The sequence below is a fragment of the Lepisma saccharinum genome, chromosome 5, assembly GCF_977018435.1.
Source record: "Lepisma saccharinum chromosome 5, izLepSacc3.1, whole genome shotgun sequence".
Taxonomy (NCBI): domain Eukaryota; kingdom Metazoa; phylum Arthropoda; class Insecta; order Zygentoma; family Lepismatidae; genus Lepisma; species Lepisma saccharinum.
The window spans coordinates 100,677,676-100,702,266 of record NC_139233.1 but is presented as its reverse complement, the minus strand read 5'-3'; the positions used below and the strand labels follow the sequence as shown (position 1 = coordinate 100,702,266).

General features: G+C 37.5%; 1 protein-coding gene across 1 annotated transcript in view; it reads left to right on the top strand.

Annotated features, from left to right (window-relative positions):
* Positions 1-24,591, top strand: part of LOC145987948 (transmembrane protein 62-like) — a 76,145-nt gene that overhangs the window by 34,735 nt on the left and 16,819 nt on the right. The window contains exons 7-11 of the mRNA XM_083122788.1: positions 5,013-5,135; positions 7,987-8,068; positions 15,140-15,268; positions 20,403-20,521; positions 23,208-23,263. Of these exons, the coding sequence (XP_082978914.1) occupies positions 5,013-5,135; positions 7,987-8,068; positions 15,140-15,268; positions 20,403-20,521; positions 23,208-23,263 (509 nt within the window). The remainder of the gene's footprint in view (positions 1-5,012; positions 5,136-7,986; positions 8,069-15,139; positions 15,269-20,402; positions 20,522-23,207; positions 23,264-24,591) is intronic.

The window sequence follows — 24,591 nt, the reverse complement described above, 5'->3', positions numbered from 1 at the left end:
GCCCAAAGAAATCTTATCACTCCATGTACCTCACATTTGGTGGGATTTTCGATGGCAGCACACATTTTGTGACATTATAACCAGCACACTCGCGGCACTAGGATGCTCTCACTTGCACAGCTAGAAACTTACTAAACATAGATTGAGTGATGTAACAATGGTTGCGCTCTGCCCACTACTACTAGCGCCATGCCACAACGGCGGTTACTTTCCAAATTACGCTCGTACTAAGATCCTTCTAGACTTGAACCAAAATTCGCTGTTATATTTTGACTAACATCTTCAGATTTTGAAATATGTGATGATGAAATATAGTAGTGCACCTATAATTATGATAATGAACAAAGGGTAACAATATATGAGGTGTGTCCCATAAATAGCGAGTTTATACTAGAAGGAAACAGGATGGGACCTCAACAGCAACCTATTTTTCTACGTAGTCTCCCTGCAGGTCCACACACTTTTGCCAATGCTTCTTCAGTGCTTCTATCCTGGTCTCATAAAAGCTTTCCTCAAGGCTTGCAAAATAGTCATCCACAGCACTGATGATGTCATCATCACACTGATAATGCACACCCCCTAAAGCTTTTTCAGGTTAGGGAAGAGATGAAAGTCTGATGGAGCAAGATCAGGTGAATAAGGGGGATGTTCCAACAATTCGAACCCACAATCAGGATGGTTGCTATTGCAAAAAGTGATGTGTAAACATGTGCATTGCCCTGATGCAGAATCACCCCTTTAGAGAGCTTTCCCCATCGCTTAGTCTTCAAAACACCCCGTAATTGCCTCACCAGGGAAGCATAATGGTCTCTGGTCATGATGTTTCTCTTTCGGAGATGATCAACCAACAAGACACCCTTAGAGTCCCAGAAGACTGTCGTCATCACTTTCCCAGCAGACGGACTGGACTTTGCCTTCTTTGGGGGGGGGGGGGGGAAGCCAGGGTGTTTTCACTGTTTTGATGCCTGTTTTGGCTCGGGTACATAGTGATGAGCCCCAGTTTCGTCAACAGTCACAAGTCGTTCAACAAATCCTTCTGGATCGGCCTGGAACAGCTCAATATTTCGTTCTGAGATCATGCGTTTTGTCAACTTTTGTTCACTTGTTAGAAATTTTGGAACCCGATGCGCAGAAACTTTTTTCATACCCAACTGGTCATGCACAATACTCTCCGCTGTTGATTTGGATATCTTCAGTTCCTCTGCAATATATCTCACAGTCACACGTGTCTGCAACAATAATCTTGTGCACTTTCTCTACATTTTATTGTGTCAACATCTCTACTGGCCTGCCTGGGCAAGGACCATCTTCCACACTCACTCTCCCCCACTTAAATTCGACTACCCATCTCTTCACTGTGGCAGAGGATGGAGCATCCTCTCCTAATGTTGTCACCATATCCTCATGGATTTCCTTGGGACTCAACCTCTTTTTAACAGAGACTTGATCACTGCTCGTATCTCTTCTCTCTTCATTTTTCTGATGTTACGCACTTAGCACACTTCTAGCTCATGCAAAGACAAATAGGATTGTTAGAACTGGACACTACTTTTCTTATACTCTTACAAAGAATTGCTATTTCAAATCCCAAAATTATTTTCAGATTGAACTATAGGAACTCTATCAGGCTCACTACTTATGGCACACCCCTCGTAATATAATGTAGATACAGTGAAACCCCTATTTTACGATCCTTGATTTTACATCTTCCCGGATTATACATTCTATCTTGAGGGTCCCAACAATACAAAATATTATACAATTTTACTCAATTTTACATTTTCCTGCATTTTAAGTTTTTTCAGCTTGGTCCCCTAAAAAAACGTAAACTTGAGGTTACACTGTATATATAAATTCACTTGTGTTATCAGTGTTATCACCTTTATGTTATACCACAGGCTCATCCATTTATATGTTCTAGTCAAACCCAATCTATACCTATCATTTTTTGAAAACTATTCTGGACACAAATACATAGTGTAGTAGACTGAAAAACCTAGCTCTGTACTATCGACAGTTGTCAGTCTATGAGAGCCAAACAGATGAAACCTTTGATACCTTGGAATCAATAAAAATTAGGGATGGGACAGATTAATTGGAACTCCATTGGTATCGGCCAATATAGGCATATTGGTATAGGTTTTTTGGTAAAATTACCAATCTGATATATCTTATAATTTAGTGCACTATTCTGCATGTTGTTATATCCAAAGCTGACCCCCTTGGTGGAGTGGTTAGCACACGTGCTACGATGCCAGGGGTTCTAGGTTCGAATCCCATCCTAGGCATGGATGTTTGTGAGTGTCCATTCATCAATTTCATCACATCATCAGTCATCCCCATCTTTGCAAATTAGCCAAAAGTTGCACAAAAAGCGAAGTAAAATAAAGCAAATCAATAAACAATAATGCTATATCCAAAACACATAATCTCCATGCCCTACTTTTTTAAAAAGTGAATGTCTAAGTGTGCAGCTTCTTTTGCATTGCAATCATGTGATGATGATAATATACATTTATAAAGGAAGTCAATGAACCATTCAGATCCGTCGAGAACTGTTTCTAATTTTGTATTGGATCAGTAAAATATTGGTTATTGATATTGGCCAAAATTTCATATCGACCCATCCTTAATAGAAAAATCGTACAATCATGTAATTTTGTGGACTGCAAGATATAAAATTTGCCACGTTCTGATTTATTATACAGCAAGTGCAACTTGCTGTGGATACAAAGGCATAATTGATGTTTTCCAATGTTTAAAGTTTCAAATATTGTAATAAGCAGATGCTTCTTTTCCTAAGGCACAAATCAATTTTGGCCATATCTATTAATTAAGAAGGGAAAAGAATCATTCAGATTCTTCATGAAATGTTTATTATTTTATTGGTACTAATAACCAGGGAATTTATATGTAAATACATATTCATGTATGAAGCTGAAAAATGAGTTATATTTTGTATTATCTTTGCGCATCAAGGTGTGTAGACTTGAAAAATTTATTTTTTATTCTCCATATTTGTACATTAGGTTTTGGCTCATATTTTACATATTTTTGTTACTGTTACATATTTCCATATTTCAGAACATTTCTCAACATATGCGATATACTCCATATTCGCGTAATAACTACATGTCCCCATGCAACCGAAAGAGTTGGGTGAATTTCTTACGAGTAACTGACAAACTCTGAAGCGACGTTAAACATACAAAAGTTTACGACCTTTTTTTATACCCTCCAATTGCGTTAATTACAATTTTTCTGTCATCCGAACAATATATGTATATTTTTTACTATTGTAAAACACTTGAAATTCCTGTTTATTTACAATTGTTGTCAACAATAGAGAATGAGGGCTCAAGCATCGACTCCTGGTTGTTACACATGTTATTTTGGCAATATTACCTCCAACAGACATTGCGAATTTGAAATACGCTCCCATTACTGCTTACAATATTGAATGCAGTTTTAGTCGGTATACAAGGCTCATTCAATATATAACTGGAAATATGTTGTAACAAATGTTTATTACAAGCACCAGAAGATCTAAAGTACTATGTTTCAACATAATCCCCCCACCCCGTAGGTCAATGCACCTACGCCAGCGCTTGATAAGGGCACTGATTCTACAGGAAAAAAAAATCTTTTGAATGTGTTCGTAACCACTCATGCACTGCTGACTGGACTTCGTCGTCATTCTGGAACCTCGATCCACTTAGTGCATCTTTCAGTGGGCCAAAGGTGTGGAAATCAGAAGGTGCGAGATCAGGTGAATATGGAGGTTGGGGTAAGCACCCAAACTTTAGGTCCTCCATGGTAGACAATGTGACACTGGCAGGGTGTGGTCTCGCATTGTCATGGATCAAAAGCACACCAGTGAACACCAGACCATGTCGTCTCTGCAGAATGGCTGGTTTCAGTTTTTCGTGCATCAGTCATCAATATGTCATAACTGATATGGTGAGCTGATCCTACACTTATTTCCATCTGGGAAGCAATTTCACTGACAATGATATGCCGGTTCTCCCGTATCAAGTCCTCCACTTGAGCAATGTTGCGTTCCGTGACTGCAGTGACATAGCGACCTGGATGGGGAGACTCTTCAACACTGGTTATGCCCTGTTTGAACTTTTCAGCCCACTCATACACTTGTGATTGACTCATACAGTTGTCACCGTACGGAAGTGTCATGCGGCGATGAATTTATATCGATTTCATGCCTTCGTTCAACAAAAATCTCACGACACTTCCATGGAAGTCTGGAAAGAGGGGAGCAAGGGGGGGGCCATGTCCCCCTCCCCTGGAAAATGAATGTTATGTTGCATGCAATTTCATTTCAGTCACAGTAATTTATGTTAACTATTATAAATTCATTGAAGAAACGTGATAATTTCAGACTGAAATAGTGTTTTTTGAGGGGCATCACTATTATGGGGAAAAATATGCCTGCTTTGCCCCCCCCCCCTTGGAAAGAAAATTACCTTGCTTGCCCCTCCCTGGAAAAAATCCTGCGGACGTCCATGGACACTTTGCTACTCCAACCTGGAGCACTCCTGTAAAGGTGCCGCCATGTTATGTAGCTGTTTGCCAGCATCCTGTGCGCGAGGCAGGCGTGCCAGCCCCAGCTACGAATAACTTTCAGATGCCTTCACAAAAGTAACAAACATATAACAATCACGGTCTATTTCAGATTTTTATACAATTTTTCCGGTTATTTATTGAATGCACCTTGTAAATCCATCTTAAGAGACAAGAAAAGGAAATTCACATCCGAACACTTCCAACAATTTTCTTTTCTATTGTGTTGGAAACTGTTTTGTGTTGTTTTACAAGTAATGTCAATGGAAGGGTACTTTATTAAAAAAGTACATTTTGACAATTTTAAGTCCATATTTAACTCCATATTTTGGTGAAAATAACTAAATATAACATATTTAGCACATATTTACTACATATAAATCCATTCCCTGCTAATAACATTTTCATATTCCCTCATTTTATATGTTTTCCAGGTCTTTGTCAAGGATGAGCTGGGCAGAACTAAGAGGATATCTGATCCATTTTCTTTAGATGGAACTCGGCTGAGCTTCAGACTTCTACCTCGAATAGCTTTGATGTCCAATGTGAGCATGGTGGTAAGTTGGAGAGAATCTCTCATGTTTTTAATATTTTCAACAGCATTGACATATTGTAAGATAAGTTGTGATGAAAAAGGGAAAAGTCACATTTAAATTAACATAACTATTTATGAAGACACAAGTGAAATGAAACATACGTGCAACTAAGTTCACAAATTTTAAAGTGTAGGTACTTGTTTCACCATATATGTAATGTCATGTAATGTATTTTATTATGGATGCTTTTCTTTTCTTGTTGAATTACTCTAAGTCTTACTTTTGAATTTTTTTCTTCTGCAAAGTTCTGCATGGTATTTTTTTTATCATTCCTAAACCATAATCAGGTTTGATATGGTGCAGTGGATTATTTCATCTGTGTACAAAACCTTCAAAGATGAGGAATCAGCAGGCATGGGAGTTTAACAGGAAATAGTAGGAAATAAAATAAAAGTTGGCATTAACTCTGAGAACAGTTGGGTGCAGGATAGAACATGCACAGCTGGCTAACATAGGGAAATTCGAATCTCGTTTAAATAGATCGCGTGAAAAGATCTCGAGGGCAGATATAATACGATTGTCTTAGAGTACGGAGTCATATGCCCGGTTCGCTCAACACGTGTTAAATTTTAAAGAAGCATTAAATCAAGTTAACGCTACATTAGCATTTCTCCAACCTTTCTTAAGGCTAACAGACCTCTAATGTCGTCGTTAAATCTAAAGGCACTCTTTTGCTTCATTAAAATGCTTAACAGCGCCTTGCGTTGTGTCGGAAAGAAGATGGCGAAATTGCATATGCCAGCTGGTGTGTTGAAAGGTTATCCCAAACCGATTTGAACACATTATTTGCATACCATCGCAAAACATACACTAGTTTGATTTCTTTCTACAGCAAAAATAATTTTCTCATTTTGTATTTCATATTGTAAATTCGTACTGCAAATCATAAATTACATGTAAGTTAAATGAGAAATATTGTATCAATGTACTTTTTAAAGTTTTGTCAATCGTGATCATCACACATTATTCAAATTTTGTTAATTTTACCAGTCTAGCCAAAAATATATGCTTATAGTTAATTATACTAACTTGATTTTTTTAAATTGCATATTGGACTTCCACCTTCAATGCACTGTAACCATAAACACAAAATATCGCATGGGTTTTTAAAATAATGTAACCTCCTTTTACATATTTCAATTGGTATAAGGTAAAGTTATTCACCACAATATTCGGTGTTGTCGTCCACGCCGTTTTCCAGTGGATCACATAGAAACTGGAGAAAGTCGTGGTTTGTTGTATTTATGTTTATGTCTGCTTATAACAACTTTCCAATTTTATGTTGTTTTTTAAACTGAAAAATGTCAGAAAACGTAAGAGATAAAATTAAAATGAAGCAACTGTCCTAGAAATAGGCAATACACGTCCTGTACTCTCATTCAAGGTAAAATAAATCTGTGACATTACACAATGTAGCTTGCAATCTTTCAAAGTAGTAGGGAATTGTTCTTTCGAACTTTTCAAATTATTATTCACCTACTCCAATTAACATAATGGAGAAAATGTGATTTTGCAGTGAAGAGAATGCTTGACACAAATGTTCATCATTCTATATTCTGAATCACAGTGTGTTCAACCACAAGCGGCTAGTGACAGCTGTACTGTAGCAACCTGGAGATAAATGCTAAAAGCACCAAACCTGACCTGCCTAACCTAACCAAGTACAGAAATAAAGAAAACCTGTCTAACCTTATCGCATGCATAGCAATAACACTTGTTTTCGTGCTGGCTGTGTCGAGTGTTGGAGGGGAGGTATGCTGGTAGATGCTCGCATGCACACTTCCCACGACAAGAGAGAGAACTTCTACTGTTGATCTGGGACTCAGTTTTTGCCGGAAGGAAAGAAAGCTAACAAGTATGCATGCGCAATTTGGATATTCGATTTGATAGACATCTATCGGAATTCCAGTTTGCACATGTAAAGATAATCTGAAGTATCTCGAAAATTATGACGTCCTGGTGATGCAATTATCTCGCTCATACAGTTTATTGTGAGTGAGGCTGTGGTGGGTGGATACATAAATTAATGAGTATGTCCAAATAACCACACCCACCTCTAGCCCCAGTTGACTTAAAATATCCTGATATAGTTCCGGAACGTAGTTTTTCCTAATGGTTGACTTATCTGGTATGTGATGATGGGTATACTTCTTTAGAAAGGCAACAAGATCTTCGTTTTTGAGCTAGTGCAGTTGAATATTTGCCGACACAAAAGCTTTACATACGTCTGCACTGAATTCAGACCATCCGGGACTTGGTTGTGACTACAAATTCAGCATTGTCTGTTACTTATTTCATGTTCTAAGATTTTTGTTTTTCACATGTTTTCCCACTGTCTATTTTGCCATACTTGAATTTTTTTTCACATGACACCGCACATTCACTGCAGAACAACACTTTTCCATCTGTGCTGAAATCATCAAACATTTTGACATGACTGCAATACTGCATTCAAAGGACAAATGTAAAAACTGTAATTCCCCCAAACACGCTGCAGAACTCACGGAAAGAGTGTCAAAGTCATGAGCTGAACACAGCCATGCATTGTTTCTTTTTCTTTCCATGCATTATTTACTTTTATAAGAGTTGTCATAATATGACAAATGCATTACATCTTGGTCGTAGTGATATGCAATCTTATCCACAACATTATCACACTAATGTTAGGTTAATTTACAAATATGTGAAGATCCATATTCGCTCAAGTACAACAATATTTAATAGTGTGTCTCTCCCAATTTTTCCCCAAAGTATTGTTATGCATATGTCATATCAGAATAATTCATTAACAACATGAATTTTTTTGTTGCAGTTCCAGTTTATGTTTGGAATAATGCTTATCATCTGCATTGTGCCACTTGCAGTCCTCAGATATTTACATAAACTGACGAGAAGTAAGTATCAATAGAAATAAAGGTGGGACGTAAAATTATTAGTACATGTATTTATTTATTTATTTATTATTTAGTTGTGAGTCTGTGTGTTATAATTTATAACTTGCTGAAAATTGTGGCTCAACAAAGTATCGAATGTGGACCTTTGGCATTCTGTCCCAGTGCTCTACCACTGAGCTCTCAAACAACTGTTGCCTTCTCACAGTTTCCACAACTTAGATCTCTGATTATGTCTTTATGTCCATTCCAGGTTTTGAAGAATCTTAAGGTTTCATCTCTGTAGAATACAATTGCTCCAAATGGCAAAGGTCCAGGTTCTATGCATGGTTGAACCACAATTTTCTCATAATTTTTCAGTAAATGATAAAACAAGAAAGTGGTAATGTTTGCTTTAATAATATTAATAAAAAAAAAAAGTACTGGTTTCTTTCTAATTTTATTTCATGTACTGTTTCTTGTAGATAAGATTCTTTTGTAAATGTATGATGAGTATGTAACAATTCACTGTAAATATTGCATTATGAGCAACATATGTCCACTTTTCTTAAGAACCAAGTGCTATTGGGGTCATTCCATGTGAAATCAACAAGGTCCCAAATTCTTTCATTTTTTGATTCATTTGAAATTTGGCATTCTGGAGGCGCCACCTGAGGTAGGAGAACATGCAAAGTTGTAGATCCATATCGTTTGTATTTCCGAAATTATAGTGTTGCAAACTATGTGATTTTGACCATTTTTTTCCAACATCTTGTTAACTTTAAATTGCAATATTTCGGCAATCAGGGCACCTACGAAAGTGATTCCGACGGCGTTGGAAAAGTCTTGAAGGGCTCTTTCACACAATATATTGCATGCCTATGTCAGGGTAAAAAAACAATTAAAGGTGTGTAAAGAAAACTTTAGTAGCCATTTTCTCAAAAACGGGTCTTTTAAATTTTTTAAAAAAGTTATGTCATACGTACACTATTACTCAATAACTACAAAATTTGAAAATGCGGCGACAATGGGATCTGGTGCTACTTTAGATTTTGGGTAGGTTAGGATAGGGTAGAGTAAGTTAGGTAATGCATGATAACATATTTTGATAGATAAATTCCTGATATTCAAAAGTGAAAGTCTAACAGAAATGAGATACAATATTGTTTGAATTAACATTCATGAATCTAATGTTTAAATTCACAGTTATTATAAATACAGAGTGATTCACAAGTCCGGTCCCATAGGTAACTCTGTTATTAGTGCACATACCGAAAAATGGAAAGAGGGGAATGTTCTTGGAAATAGGTGAGTTTCAATGTAAAATGCTTGAATTTTCAATGCATCGTGCATCGTTTAGGCTGTACACTGGTATGAGCCTCATTCTTGGCCCTGAATACTGCATTGCATAGCAATACCATACATTACAGGGTAAATTAAGAATTGATGATGATAATTGTAGGCAAAATAAACATGCACACCCCCCTTTCCCCAAGACCTCTAGAAAAGTCTAAAAAGTCACAAATGAGAATCAGACTGCAATACATAAGTACTTGACACTGTGCCACTGCATGTGTCACACATTCACATTTTTATACTTTAGTATGAACATTTGTTTATTTTACCTGTAATTATCGTCATCAATTCTTAATTTACCCTGTTATGTATGGTATTGCTATGCCATGCAGTATTCAGTGCCTATCATGTGGCATTTTCGGCTACCAATGAGACTCGTACCAGTGTGCAGCCTAAACGGTGCACAATACTTTGAAAATTGAAGTATTTTACATTGAAACTCGCCTATTTCCAACAACTTTCCCCTCTTTCCATTTTTCGGTATGTGCACTAATAACAGAGTTACCTATGGGACCGGACCTGTGAATCACCCTGTATTTATAATAACTGTGAATTTAAACATTAGATTCATGAATGTTAATTCAAACAATATTGTATCTCATTTCTGTTAGACTTTCACTTTTGAATATCAGGAATTTATCTATCAAAATATGTTATCATGCATTACCTAACTTACTCTACCCTATCCTAACCTACCCAAAATCTAAAGTAGCGCCAGATCCCATTGTCGCCGCATTTTCAAATTTTGTAGTTATTGAGTAATAGTGTATGTATGACATAATTTTGTTGGAAAAAAATGGTCAAGATCACATAGTTTGCAACACTGTAATTTCGGAATAACAAAAGTTATGGATCTACAACTTCATATTTTCCTACCTCGTGTGACCCTTCCAGTATTCCAAATTTCAAATGAATCAAAATATGTGAGGTTGAAAAGTGCCTCTTCGTTGGTTGATTTCACGTGGAATGGTCCATTGGTGTTAAGATGGTATTGGTCCCAGGTTGTTGGTCTTTTGATCATGATACAGTACTTATTCACACAACCTTACCACCAATTACTTTGTAGCAGATATCATATTTGTATGTAATGTGAATAGCAAGTTAGTGGAAATTATTATGATGTACATAATTTATATATTTTATGCAGAGGAAAGAATAATAAGTAACTACGATTAACAAAACATTTTATTTGTGATGTGATGCAGTAAATGCTATGAAAGCATTGCATTTATTGTGCTTATGAGTGCAAAGGTCCTTGAAAATTAGTAAGATAAAATTAAATGTCTGAATAACATAATACAACGAAATCAGTTAGTTCTTTTGGAATATATACCTAGCTCAAACCCTAACTAGATTGCATGAGAATATAATCTAATGATCAAAGGTTCATTATAATAATTGTATGCAATATTCTTCCTTTTTTTCAAGTAGAAATAGCTTTACACAAGAAATCCACCCAGTGGATCATGATAGATTGAACAAATCATACAGAGTGTCCCAAAATAATGTTTACACTCTTTGAACTTTAATAACAAAGAAACTATTAAAGATGACTTGACTGGACTTTTTGCATATGAAACTGTAATATCTGTGTTCAGCATATGTTTGGCCTTCTTTTGTTTTTAGTCCCATCACAGCCTCCCAAGCGTTAGTCATTAGTGTACACAAAATGGCATAGGTGAGAAATTTTTCTTTCAAGAAACGTAAAAAGAGTTGAATATCCATCCAGATCTCCTGAATTAACACAGTTAAATTACTATCTGTGGGGAACTGTGATGAAAGCCATGTATGCCACACAGCCCGAAACACTGAGTGACGTGGGACATACAATTGAGACAACCTATGCCTTGCTTCCTGCAGAAACCGTATCTGCTGTTTATCAATCTGTTCAGATTGCACATAATGTATTACTGCCAATGATGGTCATTTTGAACATCTAAACTTTTAAGATATGTGGCACCAAAAAAAGTTTGTACTTACTGTTATTAGTGTTCCTGTTATTGATGTTCAAAGAGTGTAAACACTATTTTGGGGACATTCTGTATTTTGGAAAATGGGTGCTCATAATGCTTGAAGACAAAAACGGATTTAAATTTAGGTGCTCAGAATAATAACGGCAGATCCCAACCAAAGTTCATTTTGAGAAAAATTACATTATCTGTTTCATTTCAAAACTCAGGAGACTTAACATTATGACATAATTTTTTAGGTTCTTTTAAATATGGTTTTTCAAGTTTATCTGTAAATTCTTGAACCATTGTGATTAATGCTTTCACAGATTTTGTGCTGTTTACTTGGAAAAAATATACACAAGTGAAAAAATGGGGTAAAACACATATACAAGAAAGAACCCAACCAAACACCATGCACCTCATGTCCCTACAGAACGCAGGATTTTCTTTATTCGGAGGAAGCTGGAATTTCACTTCACCGTAATATGATACTTATAGGTAAACTTGCGCCTACTTTCGTTGGGATCTGCCGTTATTAATCTTAGACTAAATACAAGGGGCATGTCAAAAAAAGGGCTGATTGGTTATTACAGAGAATAAAATCAAGCGAGAAAATTTTCATTTTGATGCTATACAAGTGCATACCCTGGCTATTTTTCTACATAGTCACCACGACGCTCCAAGCATTTTTGGTACCGTGGAACAAGTTTACGTAGACCCTCTGCGTAGAAATCTGTCACCTGGGATCTCAGCCAGTCGAGAACTGATGTCTTAAGAACTTCACTATCATCGAAATGTTGGGAAGCAAACCACTTTTTGAGGTGAAGGAACAGAAAGTAATCACTTGGGGCAAGATTGGGACTGTATGGTGGTTGATTAAAATGTTCCCATCGGAATTTTTGAATTGTTGCAACAGTACGGTCAGCTGTGTGTGGGTGGTCATTGTCATGAATAAGCAGAATTCCAGGCCGTAACATTTCTCTTCGCCGGTTTTGGGTGGCACGTCGCAGATTAGAGAGTGTTTGGCAATACACATCTGCTGTGATGGTTCCTCCTGGTTACAGAAATTCCACGAGGATTACACCCTTTTGGTCCCAAAACACGGTTGCCATGATTTTGCGATGTGATGGTGTTTGCTTGAATTTCTTCGGTTTCGGTGAACCGGAGTGACACCATTGCATGGATTGCTGCTTCAACTCACCAGTGACGTACGATATCAAAGTTTTGTCTCCAGTCACTATGTGACAGAACAAGTCATCTTCCAAAAAATCACGTGCTGATTTCATTCTTTCATCTTTGTGTTTGTCATCATTTTTGGCACCCACCTCGCACACAGTTTGAGATAACCCAGATTGTCCATTACAATTTGGTGGAATGTTTTATCAGACACTTCAGGAAACTCCTTGCCTAGATCAGTAATGGTGAAATGGCGATTGGATCGCACTTTCTCATCAACACGTTGCACAAGGTCGTCCATCTGAACACTAGGCCTGCTGATCCGCTCGTCATCATGAACATTTGAACGTCCTTCCCGAAAAGCACGCACCATTGTCTTACCTTTCCTTCACTCATTACTGTTTGTCCGTGAATGGCACACAATTCCCGATGAATGTCAGCTGCACTCGGTCCTTTTGTGTTGAGAAATCTAATCACTGCCCTTACCTTGCATTTGGTGGTATTTTCTATTACAGCAGCCATTTCAATTTCCTGCTACTCGCACGTACGCACACTGAGAAATATACCTCTGTTGCAGTCACAGAATACTAAAGCATGCTTCCGTGCACGCGCAGCTTTGTCAGTGTTGCCAGTCCCAAGTAAAAAAATTATCGGCCCTTTTTTGACATGTTCCTCGTATTACCATGATTCAGCTGATGCTCCCCCTGCAACACTAAATGTACAATTAACAGTTACCAGAGTGAGAAGAGTGAATCTCCCTGTAATGGTTTGAGATAACGAACCACTCAGTTACATGACAATGTATGCTATTCTTAGCAGAACAACTTGCTACATATACATGTGCAATCTAATTTAACTTTTTCTGCTATTAACAATGGTTTGAAGTAAGTAACTGCATTTTTCACAGCAAGAGTTAAAACTTAATGGCTTGCTGTATTGTTCTCTTCTCATGAACTTTAAGCAGAAAAACATGTTACTATATGTTAAGGTTATTATTTTTTGAAAATTTCATTACTGACATGCTTTTGTATTCAATATACAGAAGGTTGATCCGTCTATATGTGTCCAATTTTGATGTCTCACCTACTTTAGGAAAAACCACGGGACCACCAGCGGTTGCCCTCGATGTAAGCACCATGGGTCCTTGCAATAGCCCTGCACCGTAACTTCCATTGTAGGAGGCTCCGTTGAAGTACAGGAACAGTAATCTTGAGCCACTCCTCCTGGCAGGCTTTCCAGAGGCCATGAACAGTGGTGACACGACGAGATGCAAGTGCTCTTTTCTATAGGCCAAACCCGCAAAAATACATTGGACTGGCATCAGGTGACTTCACTGGTATGTCCTGGAACGGAATAGCTTGGATGCCGGTGTCTGCCGCCATTTGTTGCAGAAATCTCTGTGTACAACGATATGTATCTGATGAGGCCTTATCCATATGCACACTGACTTGATTTATTGCATTTCCATACAAACGGAGCAGATTGTGTGTATAAATTGGTGTGAGGATGTGTTGCTGATAAAATGAGGAGTTGATTTTGCAGTTTTTAGGCACCAGCCGAATCGTTAACTTGCTGTCATAGCAGTATCCCGCGACAACCAGAAATCCCTTCGCGAAACTTGTTTTGCATCGACGGATGAAGTCAGGACGGGTTTTTGCGTCTCGTGGGGTGTACGTTACGGCTCGAATTTTGCCACAATCGGATAGATAAATCCATGCTTCATCGAGTGTGGCAACAAACTTCCACTTTTCCCCGGATAGATGGCGTTCATAGAGACGCCTGCAGTGAGTCTTTCTCTCCCTCTGATGGGCCGCAGTGAGGAAATGCCCACGATTTTTAAACACCATCCGGAGCTTTAATTTGTCACGTAGGTTGCGGTTCACAGTTGACTGTGCCAAGTGCACTCGTCTTGCCATCACATGTTGCATAGGAGGGTTTTCCTGTAGGGCCATTCGACACAACTTCCGAGCTACAGGTGGAGTCACCACAGTACACGGTCGCTTTCTACTCCCCTTTGCGGGTGAACGAAGTGCTGGAACGTCGTGGTGTTTATCTCGATTAATTATGTTCTTGATGGTCGTTAACCCCAATGCACATCCATTTTCCCAGCACTGTTTTTGAATCTGTGTCACAGAAAACTTGGGGTGGAAAAGTGCTACGATGTAGCATTCCCAAAATCGGTTCACTTTGGGAGCCATGATGCACACACCACACACACACGAACTTGGCGCGATACTAGAGGCCTTTGGCTTTCTCCTGCTGTTTGAATCATTCAGATTGGTCGATTCTGTGAGCAGGGGTGAAGGTTTAAAATCGGACACATATAGAGGGATCAACCTTCTGTATCTCTTCCGAAAACCCTGTAGAAAGTGAAATTGGAACAGTTTGTGTTCACAAATGTTTCTGGATAGAGAAAAGTAATAAAGTTACTACAAATGTTGTTTGTTGCTTTAGTGAAAGTTCCCATTATTCTTTTCCAAATAATTACGTTGCATACGGAAACAAAAGTGCAAAGGTAACACAATTAAGCTTTGTTTCCATGCTGCAAAAACACTAAACCATTAAACATCAGACTAAAAAACCTATTCAAATGTATTGTCCTGTTTTCTAGGAAATCAGCTCCATAAACCAAGGAAGACATTTCCTTTCTTCCATGCGTGGCTGCGAAAACTGTGGATTCTTTCAACAGTGGATCGGATATTCTTCCCTATGACTCTGTATGCTCTATATCTCACTATAGGTAAGGACCATAAACATATAACTTCGATTATAATGTTCACATGTAAATATATGTACATATCCATCCACTCCTTGATTGAAATATGTAATAAATGTAGTTAAATGTACTAAGGATTACGTGAATTCTTGTGCCAGTCAAATATTTCCATAAAAACTTTGTAATTGAGTACATCCTTCTGCTAATTATTTACGCTTTTTATAGACATAAAAGTTTGTTTTCTATGTAAGGGTTCTGTGAAATAAATGTTTAATATCAACTTTTTTTTAGGTAAAGCACATCAGAGTCATTAATTGTAATGTATACTACTCAGGCACGGATCCACGGTCGCCCCTCCCAACTGCCTGATTTTTAGATATATTATTATGCTTAAGATTTTTCAAGACTCATTTTTTTTTTTTTTTTTTGGTTGAACTTGTTTAACAAGCTTGATAATATTTTTTGAAATTTGATTGAGTCCATGATAGTCCATGATAGTCTAATCGGAACTGGACCTACAGGTTAAATTTGAATTTGAACCACTGTGAAAGATGCATCCAAAGGGGGTCGAACGCAAGAACCCCTAATAATAGGTTTTATTTTCTTTGTTTATTTACTTTATATCTGATTGTTCAGCTTACCATGGCGGAGGAGGAATTATATGAACGACACACAATAATGACCATCTATCCCAGCCCTGAACTATTTATGCAAAACAATAACTACAGTACTTGTATTTCCAGTGTATGTTAATCGGCTTGGTTTCTGTTCACAGAATCATATATTGTTTACATAAAACAGTGCAAGTGTAGGTTACAATTGGTGAGGTGAGGTACTTGACTGAAATTCGCCCCTTGCAAATGTAACTTGTGGATCCACCACGGATACTACTATGTACATCATAATCACAAAGTGGATTCAGATGCTTATAATATTGATGTGGAAGCCATTCTCAGAGAAAGCTCTCCCTGACTTCAAATGGCACTCATTAGCTCATCCTGTAGACACAAAAGACAAGTGAGCTGTCACGGCAACGCAGTGTTTGCACAAGCTTAATAACTAACCATTTGGCTACTGGCACATATTCCCACCACCGTTGCGGCCATTTTGTCCATATCATTTCATCAGTGCTTCTCGTGAGAAGCACATCGGCGACCACCACTCTCACTCTGTTGTTCGATTTTTGCAAGCTGAAGAACATTGTGCGGCTAGTATACATAGGGTAGGGGGATACATGTTGTGAGTATAGGACTTTGAAGGACAACGAGAAGTGTGTACATTTAGATAATTACTGACCACAGTCATTTGCCAGCCAGAGTTGGAGTAGGAACGAGTGATAGCGCACTGCCTTGTTTTTTACCTTTTATTGTTTTTATCTCTTTAAACTTAACTTCCAATGTCTTCATCTTTACTATACTTGTCCTATCTCCTGAGGAAGCCACATGATGTAGTCCTTATTACTTAGTGAACCTTAACAACATGTTTGGTTCATATCTTCTTGACATCTGGCCGGGAGAGTCAAAGGAGATAATGGAGAATAAGCTTTGTGCTATTTAAGTTGTCCCAACTCGTTTCCGTTCTTGTTGGGACATTATGACAATGTTTTAACCAATGTTTTTAGATTTTTGAGAAGCGCATCTTTTACATCGTTTCTGAGGTAGTATTTTAGTGTCTCCTTATACAGGGTGTCCGAATTGAAATGCCGTAATTTTAACTGACTGTAGTACCGCACATATTTAATGCATTCAAAAGATTTATACAACAATCAATACAGATAGGTATGAAGTTTTGTCTGTGCAATCAGTAAATTTCTGTGTGTGCCCCACAAGTGGCACGGAGAATGTTGAGGCGATACTCAATTTATCTCCAGGTTTAACATATCAAGATATGTGAAACCAGTGATAGTTTCCTCTGCAAAGAAAAATGATCAATGACTTCATCCACCATTAATCCACACTACACGTTGACCTTGGGGCTGTCACATCGATACTCCACAACCTCTCGTGGATGTTCATTACCCCAGTTTTGCACGTGTCTATTGACCATACCAGTTAGGTGAAATGTTGCCTCATCCGAAAAGAGAACCTTGGCTAAAAAGTTGTTGTTGATCAAGATGCACTCAAGAATGTCTTCGGCAAATGTTGTTCATTTTGGTTTGTCGTCGGGTTTCAACTCATGTAAAGCTTAAGATGCTTGTGAAGCACATCGTGGACTGTGGATTTTGGGAGAGCAACCTCAAGTGATGCCGTACGAACGGATTTCTTGGGACTTCGTGCAAATGCATCCGCAATGCGATGAACATTTTCCTCTGATGTTCATGCTCAGCCACCACAAATCCTGTCTCTAGAAACGCTGCTTTCCATGCCTTGATTCTCTTGGCATCAGGAAGGTCTCTGTGATACTCTGCACAAAACCGACATTGAACTGCAATAATAGATCCCAATTCTGCGTACCACCACGCAGTTTGCGCTTTTTGAGCATTGGTTGTCATTTTCACTTTTTACCACCTGCAACGATACAAAATAAACGAATCCTTACTATTCATTACCTACTTAAAATTTTCACAGCTAATCTACCATATACCACCTACCACACTGTTCTTGCCTGTATACCTTCAGTAAAAAAAGCACCCGGAATTTGGCTGGTAAAAGTCCCACATTGGAGGTATCGAGAATTCATTTTGTCCATAGGATGGCAGCACTGCACTGAATGGCCACACAGAGGGGTAGAGTAATCTATCCATCAGTTTGTGCACAGTAGCTGTTTACGTAAGTTGTGTTGACGAGTGTCCTGCGATTTGCAGATTGGAGACAAATATCGAGCAAAGAATTTGTTTGAAATTTTGTGTTGCCAATGGACTGTCGTGTGCTGAATCGTTGAAAATGCTACAAAAGGCTTTCAAAGAAGGCAGAGAAGTTGTTGCTCATTTGCCTCGTTGTGGTCGACCTTCCACGTCGACGACTGACGAAAACATCGGAAAAGTCAGGTCAATGGTTCTTGAAAGCTGGCATGTGTGTGTGAGAGAGAGGTGGCTCGTGAGCTTGGCATATCACACATGTCCGTTCACAACATTTTAACTGATGTGTTAGGCATGAAATGCGCTGCGGCACTACTTGTTCTGAAGGAGCTGAATTTATGGCAAAAAGCACATCACAGTGATGTTGCTGAAGACACGATTTCGCGAGCCTCTAGTGACTCAACCTTCATGAAACGCATCATAACTGGTGGTGAGACATGGATGTATGTGTATGACATGCAAACAGGTCAACAATCTTCGGAATGGCACTTTGAAAATGAACCAAAACCCAAAATACCATGCCAAAGTGGCTCAAAAATTAAGGTCATGCTCATTGTTTTCTTTGATTATCGTGGTGTTGTGCACTCAGAATGAGGCGTTATGAGGCGTCTGCGTGAGAATGTTCGCCGGAAAAGACCTGAGTTATGGAAAAACAATTCTTGGATTTTGCACCACCATAATGTGTCGTCGTAAAAGTCGACTCTTGTTCGCGAGTTTTTGGCCAAAAACTCAACCACATGTCCTCGTTGAAGCCCCATATTCTCCAGATATGGCTCTGTGATTTTTTTTCTCTTTCTGCAACTCAATTTACCACTTCGGTGAAGGCATTTTGAATCAATTGAATCCATTAAAGGAAATTCACAGAAGGAACTCGGGGCGATACCAAGTGTTGGCATATGTGTGTTGCATCTGATGGGGCCTATTTTGAAGGTGACAAAATAAATTTTGATGATTAACCACGTATTTTGTGTTTTATTCACAAATTCCGGGTACTTTTTGTAAGTAGTAGTATTATGTTTAATATAAACATTTCAAATTATGGCATTTCGATTTGGACACCCGGTATTTTTTAAATGTGTTTTGTGTCTCAAGTGCAGATCTTGTACTTTTCACTTTTCCCGAATGACTTTTACACCCCTTTTAATTGTAGGTAAGGGTTTTAGATAAGAGGTTCTGTCCTCATATAGTGCAAAGGGTGCAGGATAGGCATATGTGCTGAATCACCTATTAATTAATTAATTAAGAAAATAGGTTATTACAAGCTGTACTGTAGATAAATTGTTTTCTTATTGTGTTTACCAATTTCACAAGGCTTCACTGAGTTTAGTGCAAATTGTATGACATGGCAATTTCACTTGAAAATTGAAGGATGGCACATTTTACTTTGTAACTCAAAAATTGCCAAAATGTCACTTACCATGTTTTACACCCGAGCTCTTCAATTTATTCATTCAGAAAAATTATCATCAATTTTGCTAATGAAACTGGTTATTGATATGCCAATACACCATGGCATTTGCATATCAATACCATCTAACAGTTAAATTGCCTTATCTGTAATTCTTTATTAATACTATTCAATTATATCTTACAAATATGTTAAATGTGGTGATTTTTTTAAATAACCTTCCTTTTTTTTTGTTTGTTTTCTCTGAACTTTGAATGTTTATTCAACTTACAGATTATTCAATGTACAGATGGAAAGCCAAGATCTGATCTTTGCATATACCATAAAATACAATTGTTTGTAATAGTCTTTGAATGAGAATAACAATTTTCTTTCTTTACCCTTGCTTGCATATGATCAATTTTACAGAAATTTATCACCAGTGTGGAAATGGGTTTATATTTAGCATTATATACTAGCACATTTGTTGTTGTACTACCAAGTAATTTTTCCATTATTTGCTAACAACAAGTTTCACTTACTTCATTTACCGTATTTGCCAGTGTATTGGATGCATATTTTTTGTACACGTGTTTGAGGAAAAAGATTTATCACTAAATTTAGAATTAATTTTCAGTATTTCAAATAGAAAATACCATGTAGATCTACTTCAACAAATAACTTAGCTAATCTAACTAGGAAAGGATAAATTTTAATAATCTTTGTCACACCATAAGAAAGCAAGAAAGAATCGTCTAATTCAGAACAGAGAAAATTTCCAGAACTGAAGGTAAGCAAGAAGTGACTATTGGCAAATAAGACACATCCTGTTTTTCAGACCCATTTTCAGCATCTTCTACACTGGCAAATACTGTAAATATTTTTAAACTAATTAATATGTTGACTATATAGAGAGTTGCGGCCATATAATTCTGCTATAATGTAACTTTGAACAATTGTCTTCTTTCTTCCAGGTCCATGGTCCGTGGGTGAAATAATTGAGGGCCACACGGGGATTATCTTCGCCTGGGGAACAGTCGTCGGGGGCTCCTACCTCCCTGGGTCCTTCACGTATGCATACGGCTTCTTTCAGGTAGGAACACCTTTGCGTGCACGAAAGGCTAATGATCTTGTTTGTATTGGAAATTCAACTTTTATGCATTGAAGCATAGGAATTGTAAGATGAATTTTAGCACGTCGTTGAACTTACGTTGTACTAAATTTTCACCTTCCAGTTCATTGATTCGTTTGTTCCATTTTGTTTTGTAGTTTGTTGCAAAAACTGAAGATGGTAAAATTATTCATCTATGTTCAGTGTACCTGTCAAACTGGACAAGATGACAAAATACATTATCATTAAATTAAAAGATTCCTCCACAATATGCATTGTATTGGTGTTATACGAAGTATCATTTTTATGCTTAGTATTTGAAATATTTGATGATGTGCTGCATATTTTTATTATAAATAATAATATAATATAAATAAAAAACAAAGTGTATTTCCAAACACAAAGACATAAGACAGTATTTGCTGTCATCATGTAATATTATTGAATTTTATAAACTGGAAGAAGTAGCTTTAAAACTATAAATTAAAACAAAACTTTATTCATGTTGATAATAATAATTAGATGTAAGCGAGTTATTAATTTTTGTCTGCGAAACTTACTTGTAGAGGTTCTATTAATTTTGGTGGTGCTGGAATTCCCAAGCGGATGGTGGCAGGTGCTTATGTCTAATTAAAAGTTTATATCTGGTTTGCAAAAATTCTATTTTATTTCAAGGAGCAACAGATCAGCAATTCACAATTGTCTGTGCATGTTCCACAAAATCACTTATGTCTTTTGTGAAAAACTACTTCTTGAATTACAATAAAACTTAGTACTCTCGGTGTCCGTGAAGCTGATTTTAATTTGTTCTATTAATTATGGTGGCAGTTCAAACAAGGATGGTGGCAGTGGCCACCGAAATTAATAGAACAAACTAGAAACAGCTTTGCGGAAACCGTGAGTACTGTTTCTCTGTAATTATTTACTACCACGCCTCATTTCCATAAAATGAATACTACTACTTTTTTTTCTGAGCTCAGTTTCCACAGCATGTTCATTTTAAAATTTGTTTCCGTATGATTGTCCAAGAAACAATCATGACTGTAGTCTGTTGGTAAAAGTTCTGGTAAGTAAGTTGATGGGCTTGTGACAATTCACTAGTGCAGGCTGTTTTTCTTTACACAGTGAAATGTGAACTCATTGGAGTTACCAAAGAACACATCTGCATTGATCATTCCACCCTTTTTCAATAGTTTGCAGTGCACCATGCCATGTGCTGCTTGTGCACATTAAGAAGCCTCTTCTTCAGATGAAGATTTCTGTCTTGCAGTTTGCTTGATTGTTCACAGAGAGACAATGATTGGGATGACCATGTAATCATGTGTTGTCACAAAATCAATTTTTCATCACAATTAGTGATGCAGGGTGGCTACTCACAGGGAATTCCTTGAATTACAGGAATTCTGTGTATCCTTAGTCAGGAAAAAAACTTACGCAAAGTTGGAGTATTTTGTTTAACCTGAGTGAAAAGATTTAGAGCACCATCACAATCTTGAATGCTTGCACTATGAACATTGTGCTCCGGCGCCCACCCAGCATCATATACATTTTGTACCTGGAGGAAACTCTGGGGGATAAAGGCAGCCAGGGGCATGGTGCTGATCACATCACCCCCACCTTTGTCTGTGAGCAAGAAATTGTGGGGCCCTAACTCCATTCCCCTGTATGCCTTCATGGTGTAGCGCAATGCACAAGAGAGTACTTTACTTTATACTTTACATAGAGTGGTCACCCTGTGATGTGATCCAGTGCTGTGTTTGTCCCTTGTCTAATGAGCAATGAAGGAAAAGTGGTCTAATGGGGTCTCCTGTGCCCATCAGATCGAAATCAGAAACCAGATTTTATCTCCACTCGTTTGAACAAATGGGTGATCCCCTAGGATATGCTGATACTGAGCTCCAAGGATGTTGGATGAGAATGTAACGCAATTAGCATTTAAAGCTGGTTGCCATCCACTTCTTGTAGTCTTCCCGAGTGATGTTTGTCTTGCAAGGTTTCATCTCCATTACAGAACTCACCAAAACAAAACAGACAGATGTGACATTGAATCTCATACAGGAGAGAACAATGGATTTTCATTTCAGTAGACACGATTCTCAGCATTAACTGACACACACTGAACGAGCAATTGATAGCAGGACATGTGCTTTGGTCACGATGGAGGACATCTCCATTTCAGTAGTCACTTTTGAATTAATGTGACTGTTCCCAGCAATACAGAACCAGGTGAAAGTTTGGTTATGGTATAAGAGGGAATAAGATTTAGGATGCTTTGAAATCAGTGTGACAAGCCACAAGTGATACTTTTCATTTGGTAAACTGAGTCCTCAGAAATAAATGCAACCTTTCGTAGCAAAGTGACACCAAGCTGCACCTGTCACTTGGAGTGAACCATTTTCTCAATGGTGTGCATCGTGTCGCCCAGTCTGGTGTTTGCTTTTTTTACAAACTAGAAAGGCCTGCGTTGCTTGTCACTTTGGTCTAAAACCCCTTATAGTAACGAGGCCCATATCTGTGCCCTCAGAAAACATGCAAACTACATGCTTCCAAGTGATACGAACGTGTGACTCTAGCCTGTTGCTCCCTAATCAGAGGTACTAATGTGGTGGTTGATCAGTATTGTTCCAATGATACACTGTAGTGATATTGGATTTCTATTTCTTTTCAGATGTTTACATTTCATCTTCCACTCACATTATTTTTGGCTCATTGTGTGGACTGTAGGTAAGCACATGCTTGAAACTTTTTTCTTTCCCAACATTGTAGTTCCCTTTATGTTGCACATGCGAAGTAACTACTATAGTATGGAGCAGTTACCGTTGATTTCTGACCATACGATACCAATAACTGATGGGATTTTAAACTAAATATTCAGTGCAGATAATCAGTAATACTTTTTACGCTTATTGAATATACATTATCTTTGCTGACCTCAAGTTTTTCAATCATTTTGGCCAAACAAATTCTGTGACTTTTCCAGTATACGCACACTATTCAAAATAAAACAAGTTTATTGAGATAATAGCAGTGATCAGAATGCTACGTTTTAAAAGTAGCTTCACTACAGCTACAGCTACTCTTCCAAAATGTAGCTTCGCTACAGCTACAGCTACATTTACCAAAAAGTAGCTCGCTATGCTACTCCTGTTCGCTACTTTGCTACTTTTTGCACTACATCTGCATTTAAAACCTAAAAACAACCATATGGATATTAAAAAAAATCCCCTATTACTGGTAAATATATTGTTATTTATTATCATGATTCCCGTCATTCCATAATTTTGATAGCAGTGTTACTTATTTTTACTATAGTTTTTGAGAATAATGTACCTATGCAAGTGACATATCAATTCAAATTTGATATATGAATATTGCAATTAGGGTGTTACCCAAATGAATGATTACAACTATACACAAATAAAGTTTGGTAGGATTACGTATTTATGCTCACATCAAAATATTTTTCTTGAGAATAAATTTTTCATTTTTTAATAGACTGATATGAAGGCAGCATTTTGAATGAAAAGTACATTGGGCCCTTTTGTAATCAAAGGGCCCCACGTTCGATACCCAGCGGAGGCACATAGTGGTTTGAATCCAGTCTCGATCAGCTTATCTATGCATAAAGACTCCTAGTTGGGAGGATGGGATTCTCCTGCTCCTCCATTCCCCACACAGCTCATCATTCATCATTCTTCCTCGTTCTCACAATTAGCCGAAAGTGGCAGAAATCAACTATAGATAAGAGAATAATTAAATAAACCTTTCATCCTCATTCTTTTGATTAGCAAAAGTTACAGAAAGCGACGCAAAAGTAGGAAAAATACATAAATTTTGAAAACTGTGTATATTAACTGAAGAAAATTGTCATTTCTGCAGGAAAGTCAATAACTCGTACATACTTTTTACAATATGATAAAATGTATTGAGGAAACTGTCGTGTAAACCCGAGTGTTCTAAAAGTATTATCATTTTAAAATTTGTAAACAAATATTATCGCAAAAATAATTGAAATTCCAGAAACTTTATCGTTCTTGTAACAATAATTTCTT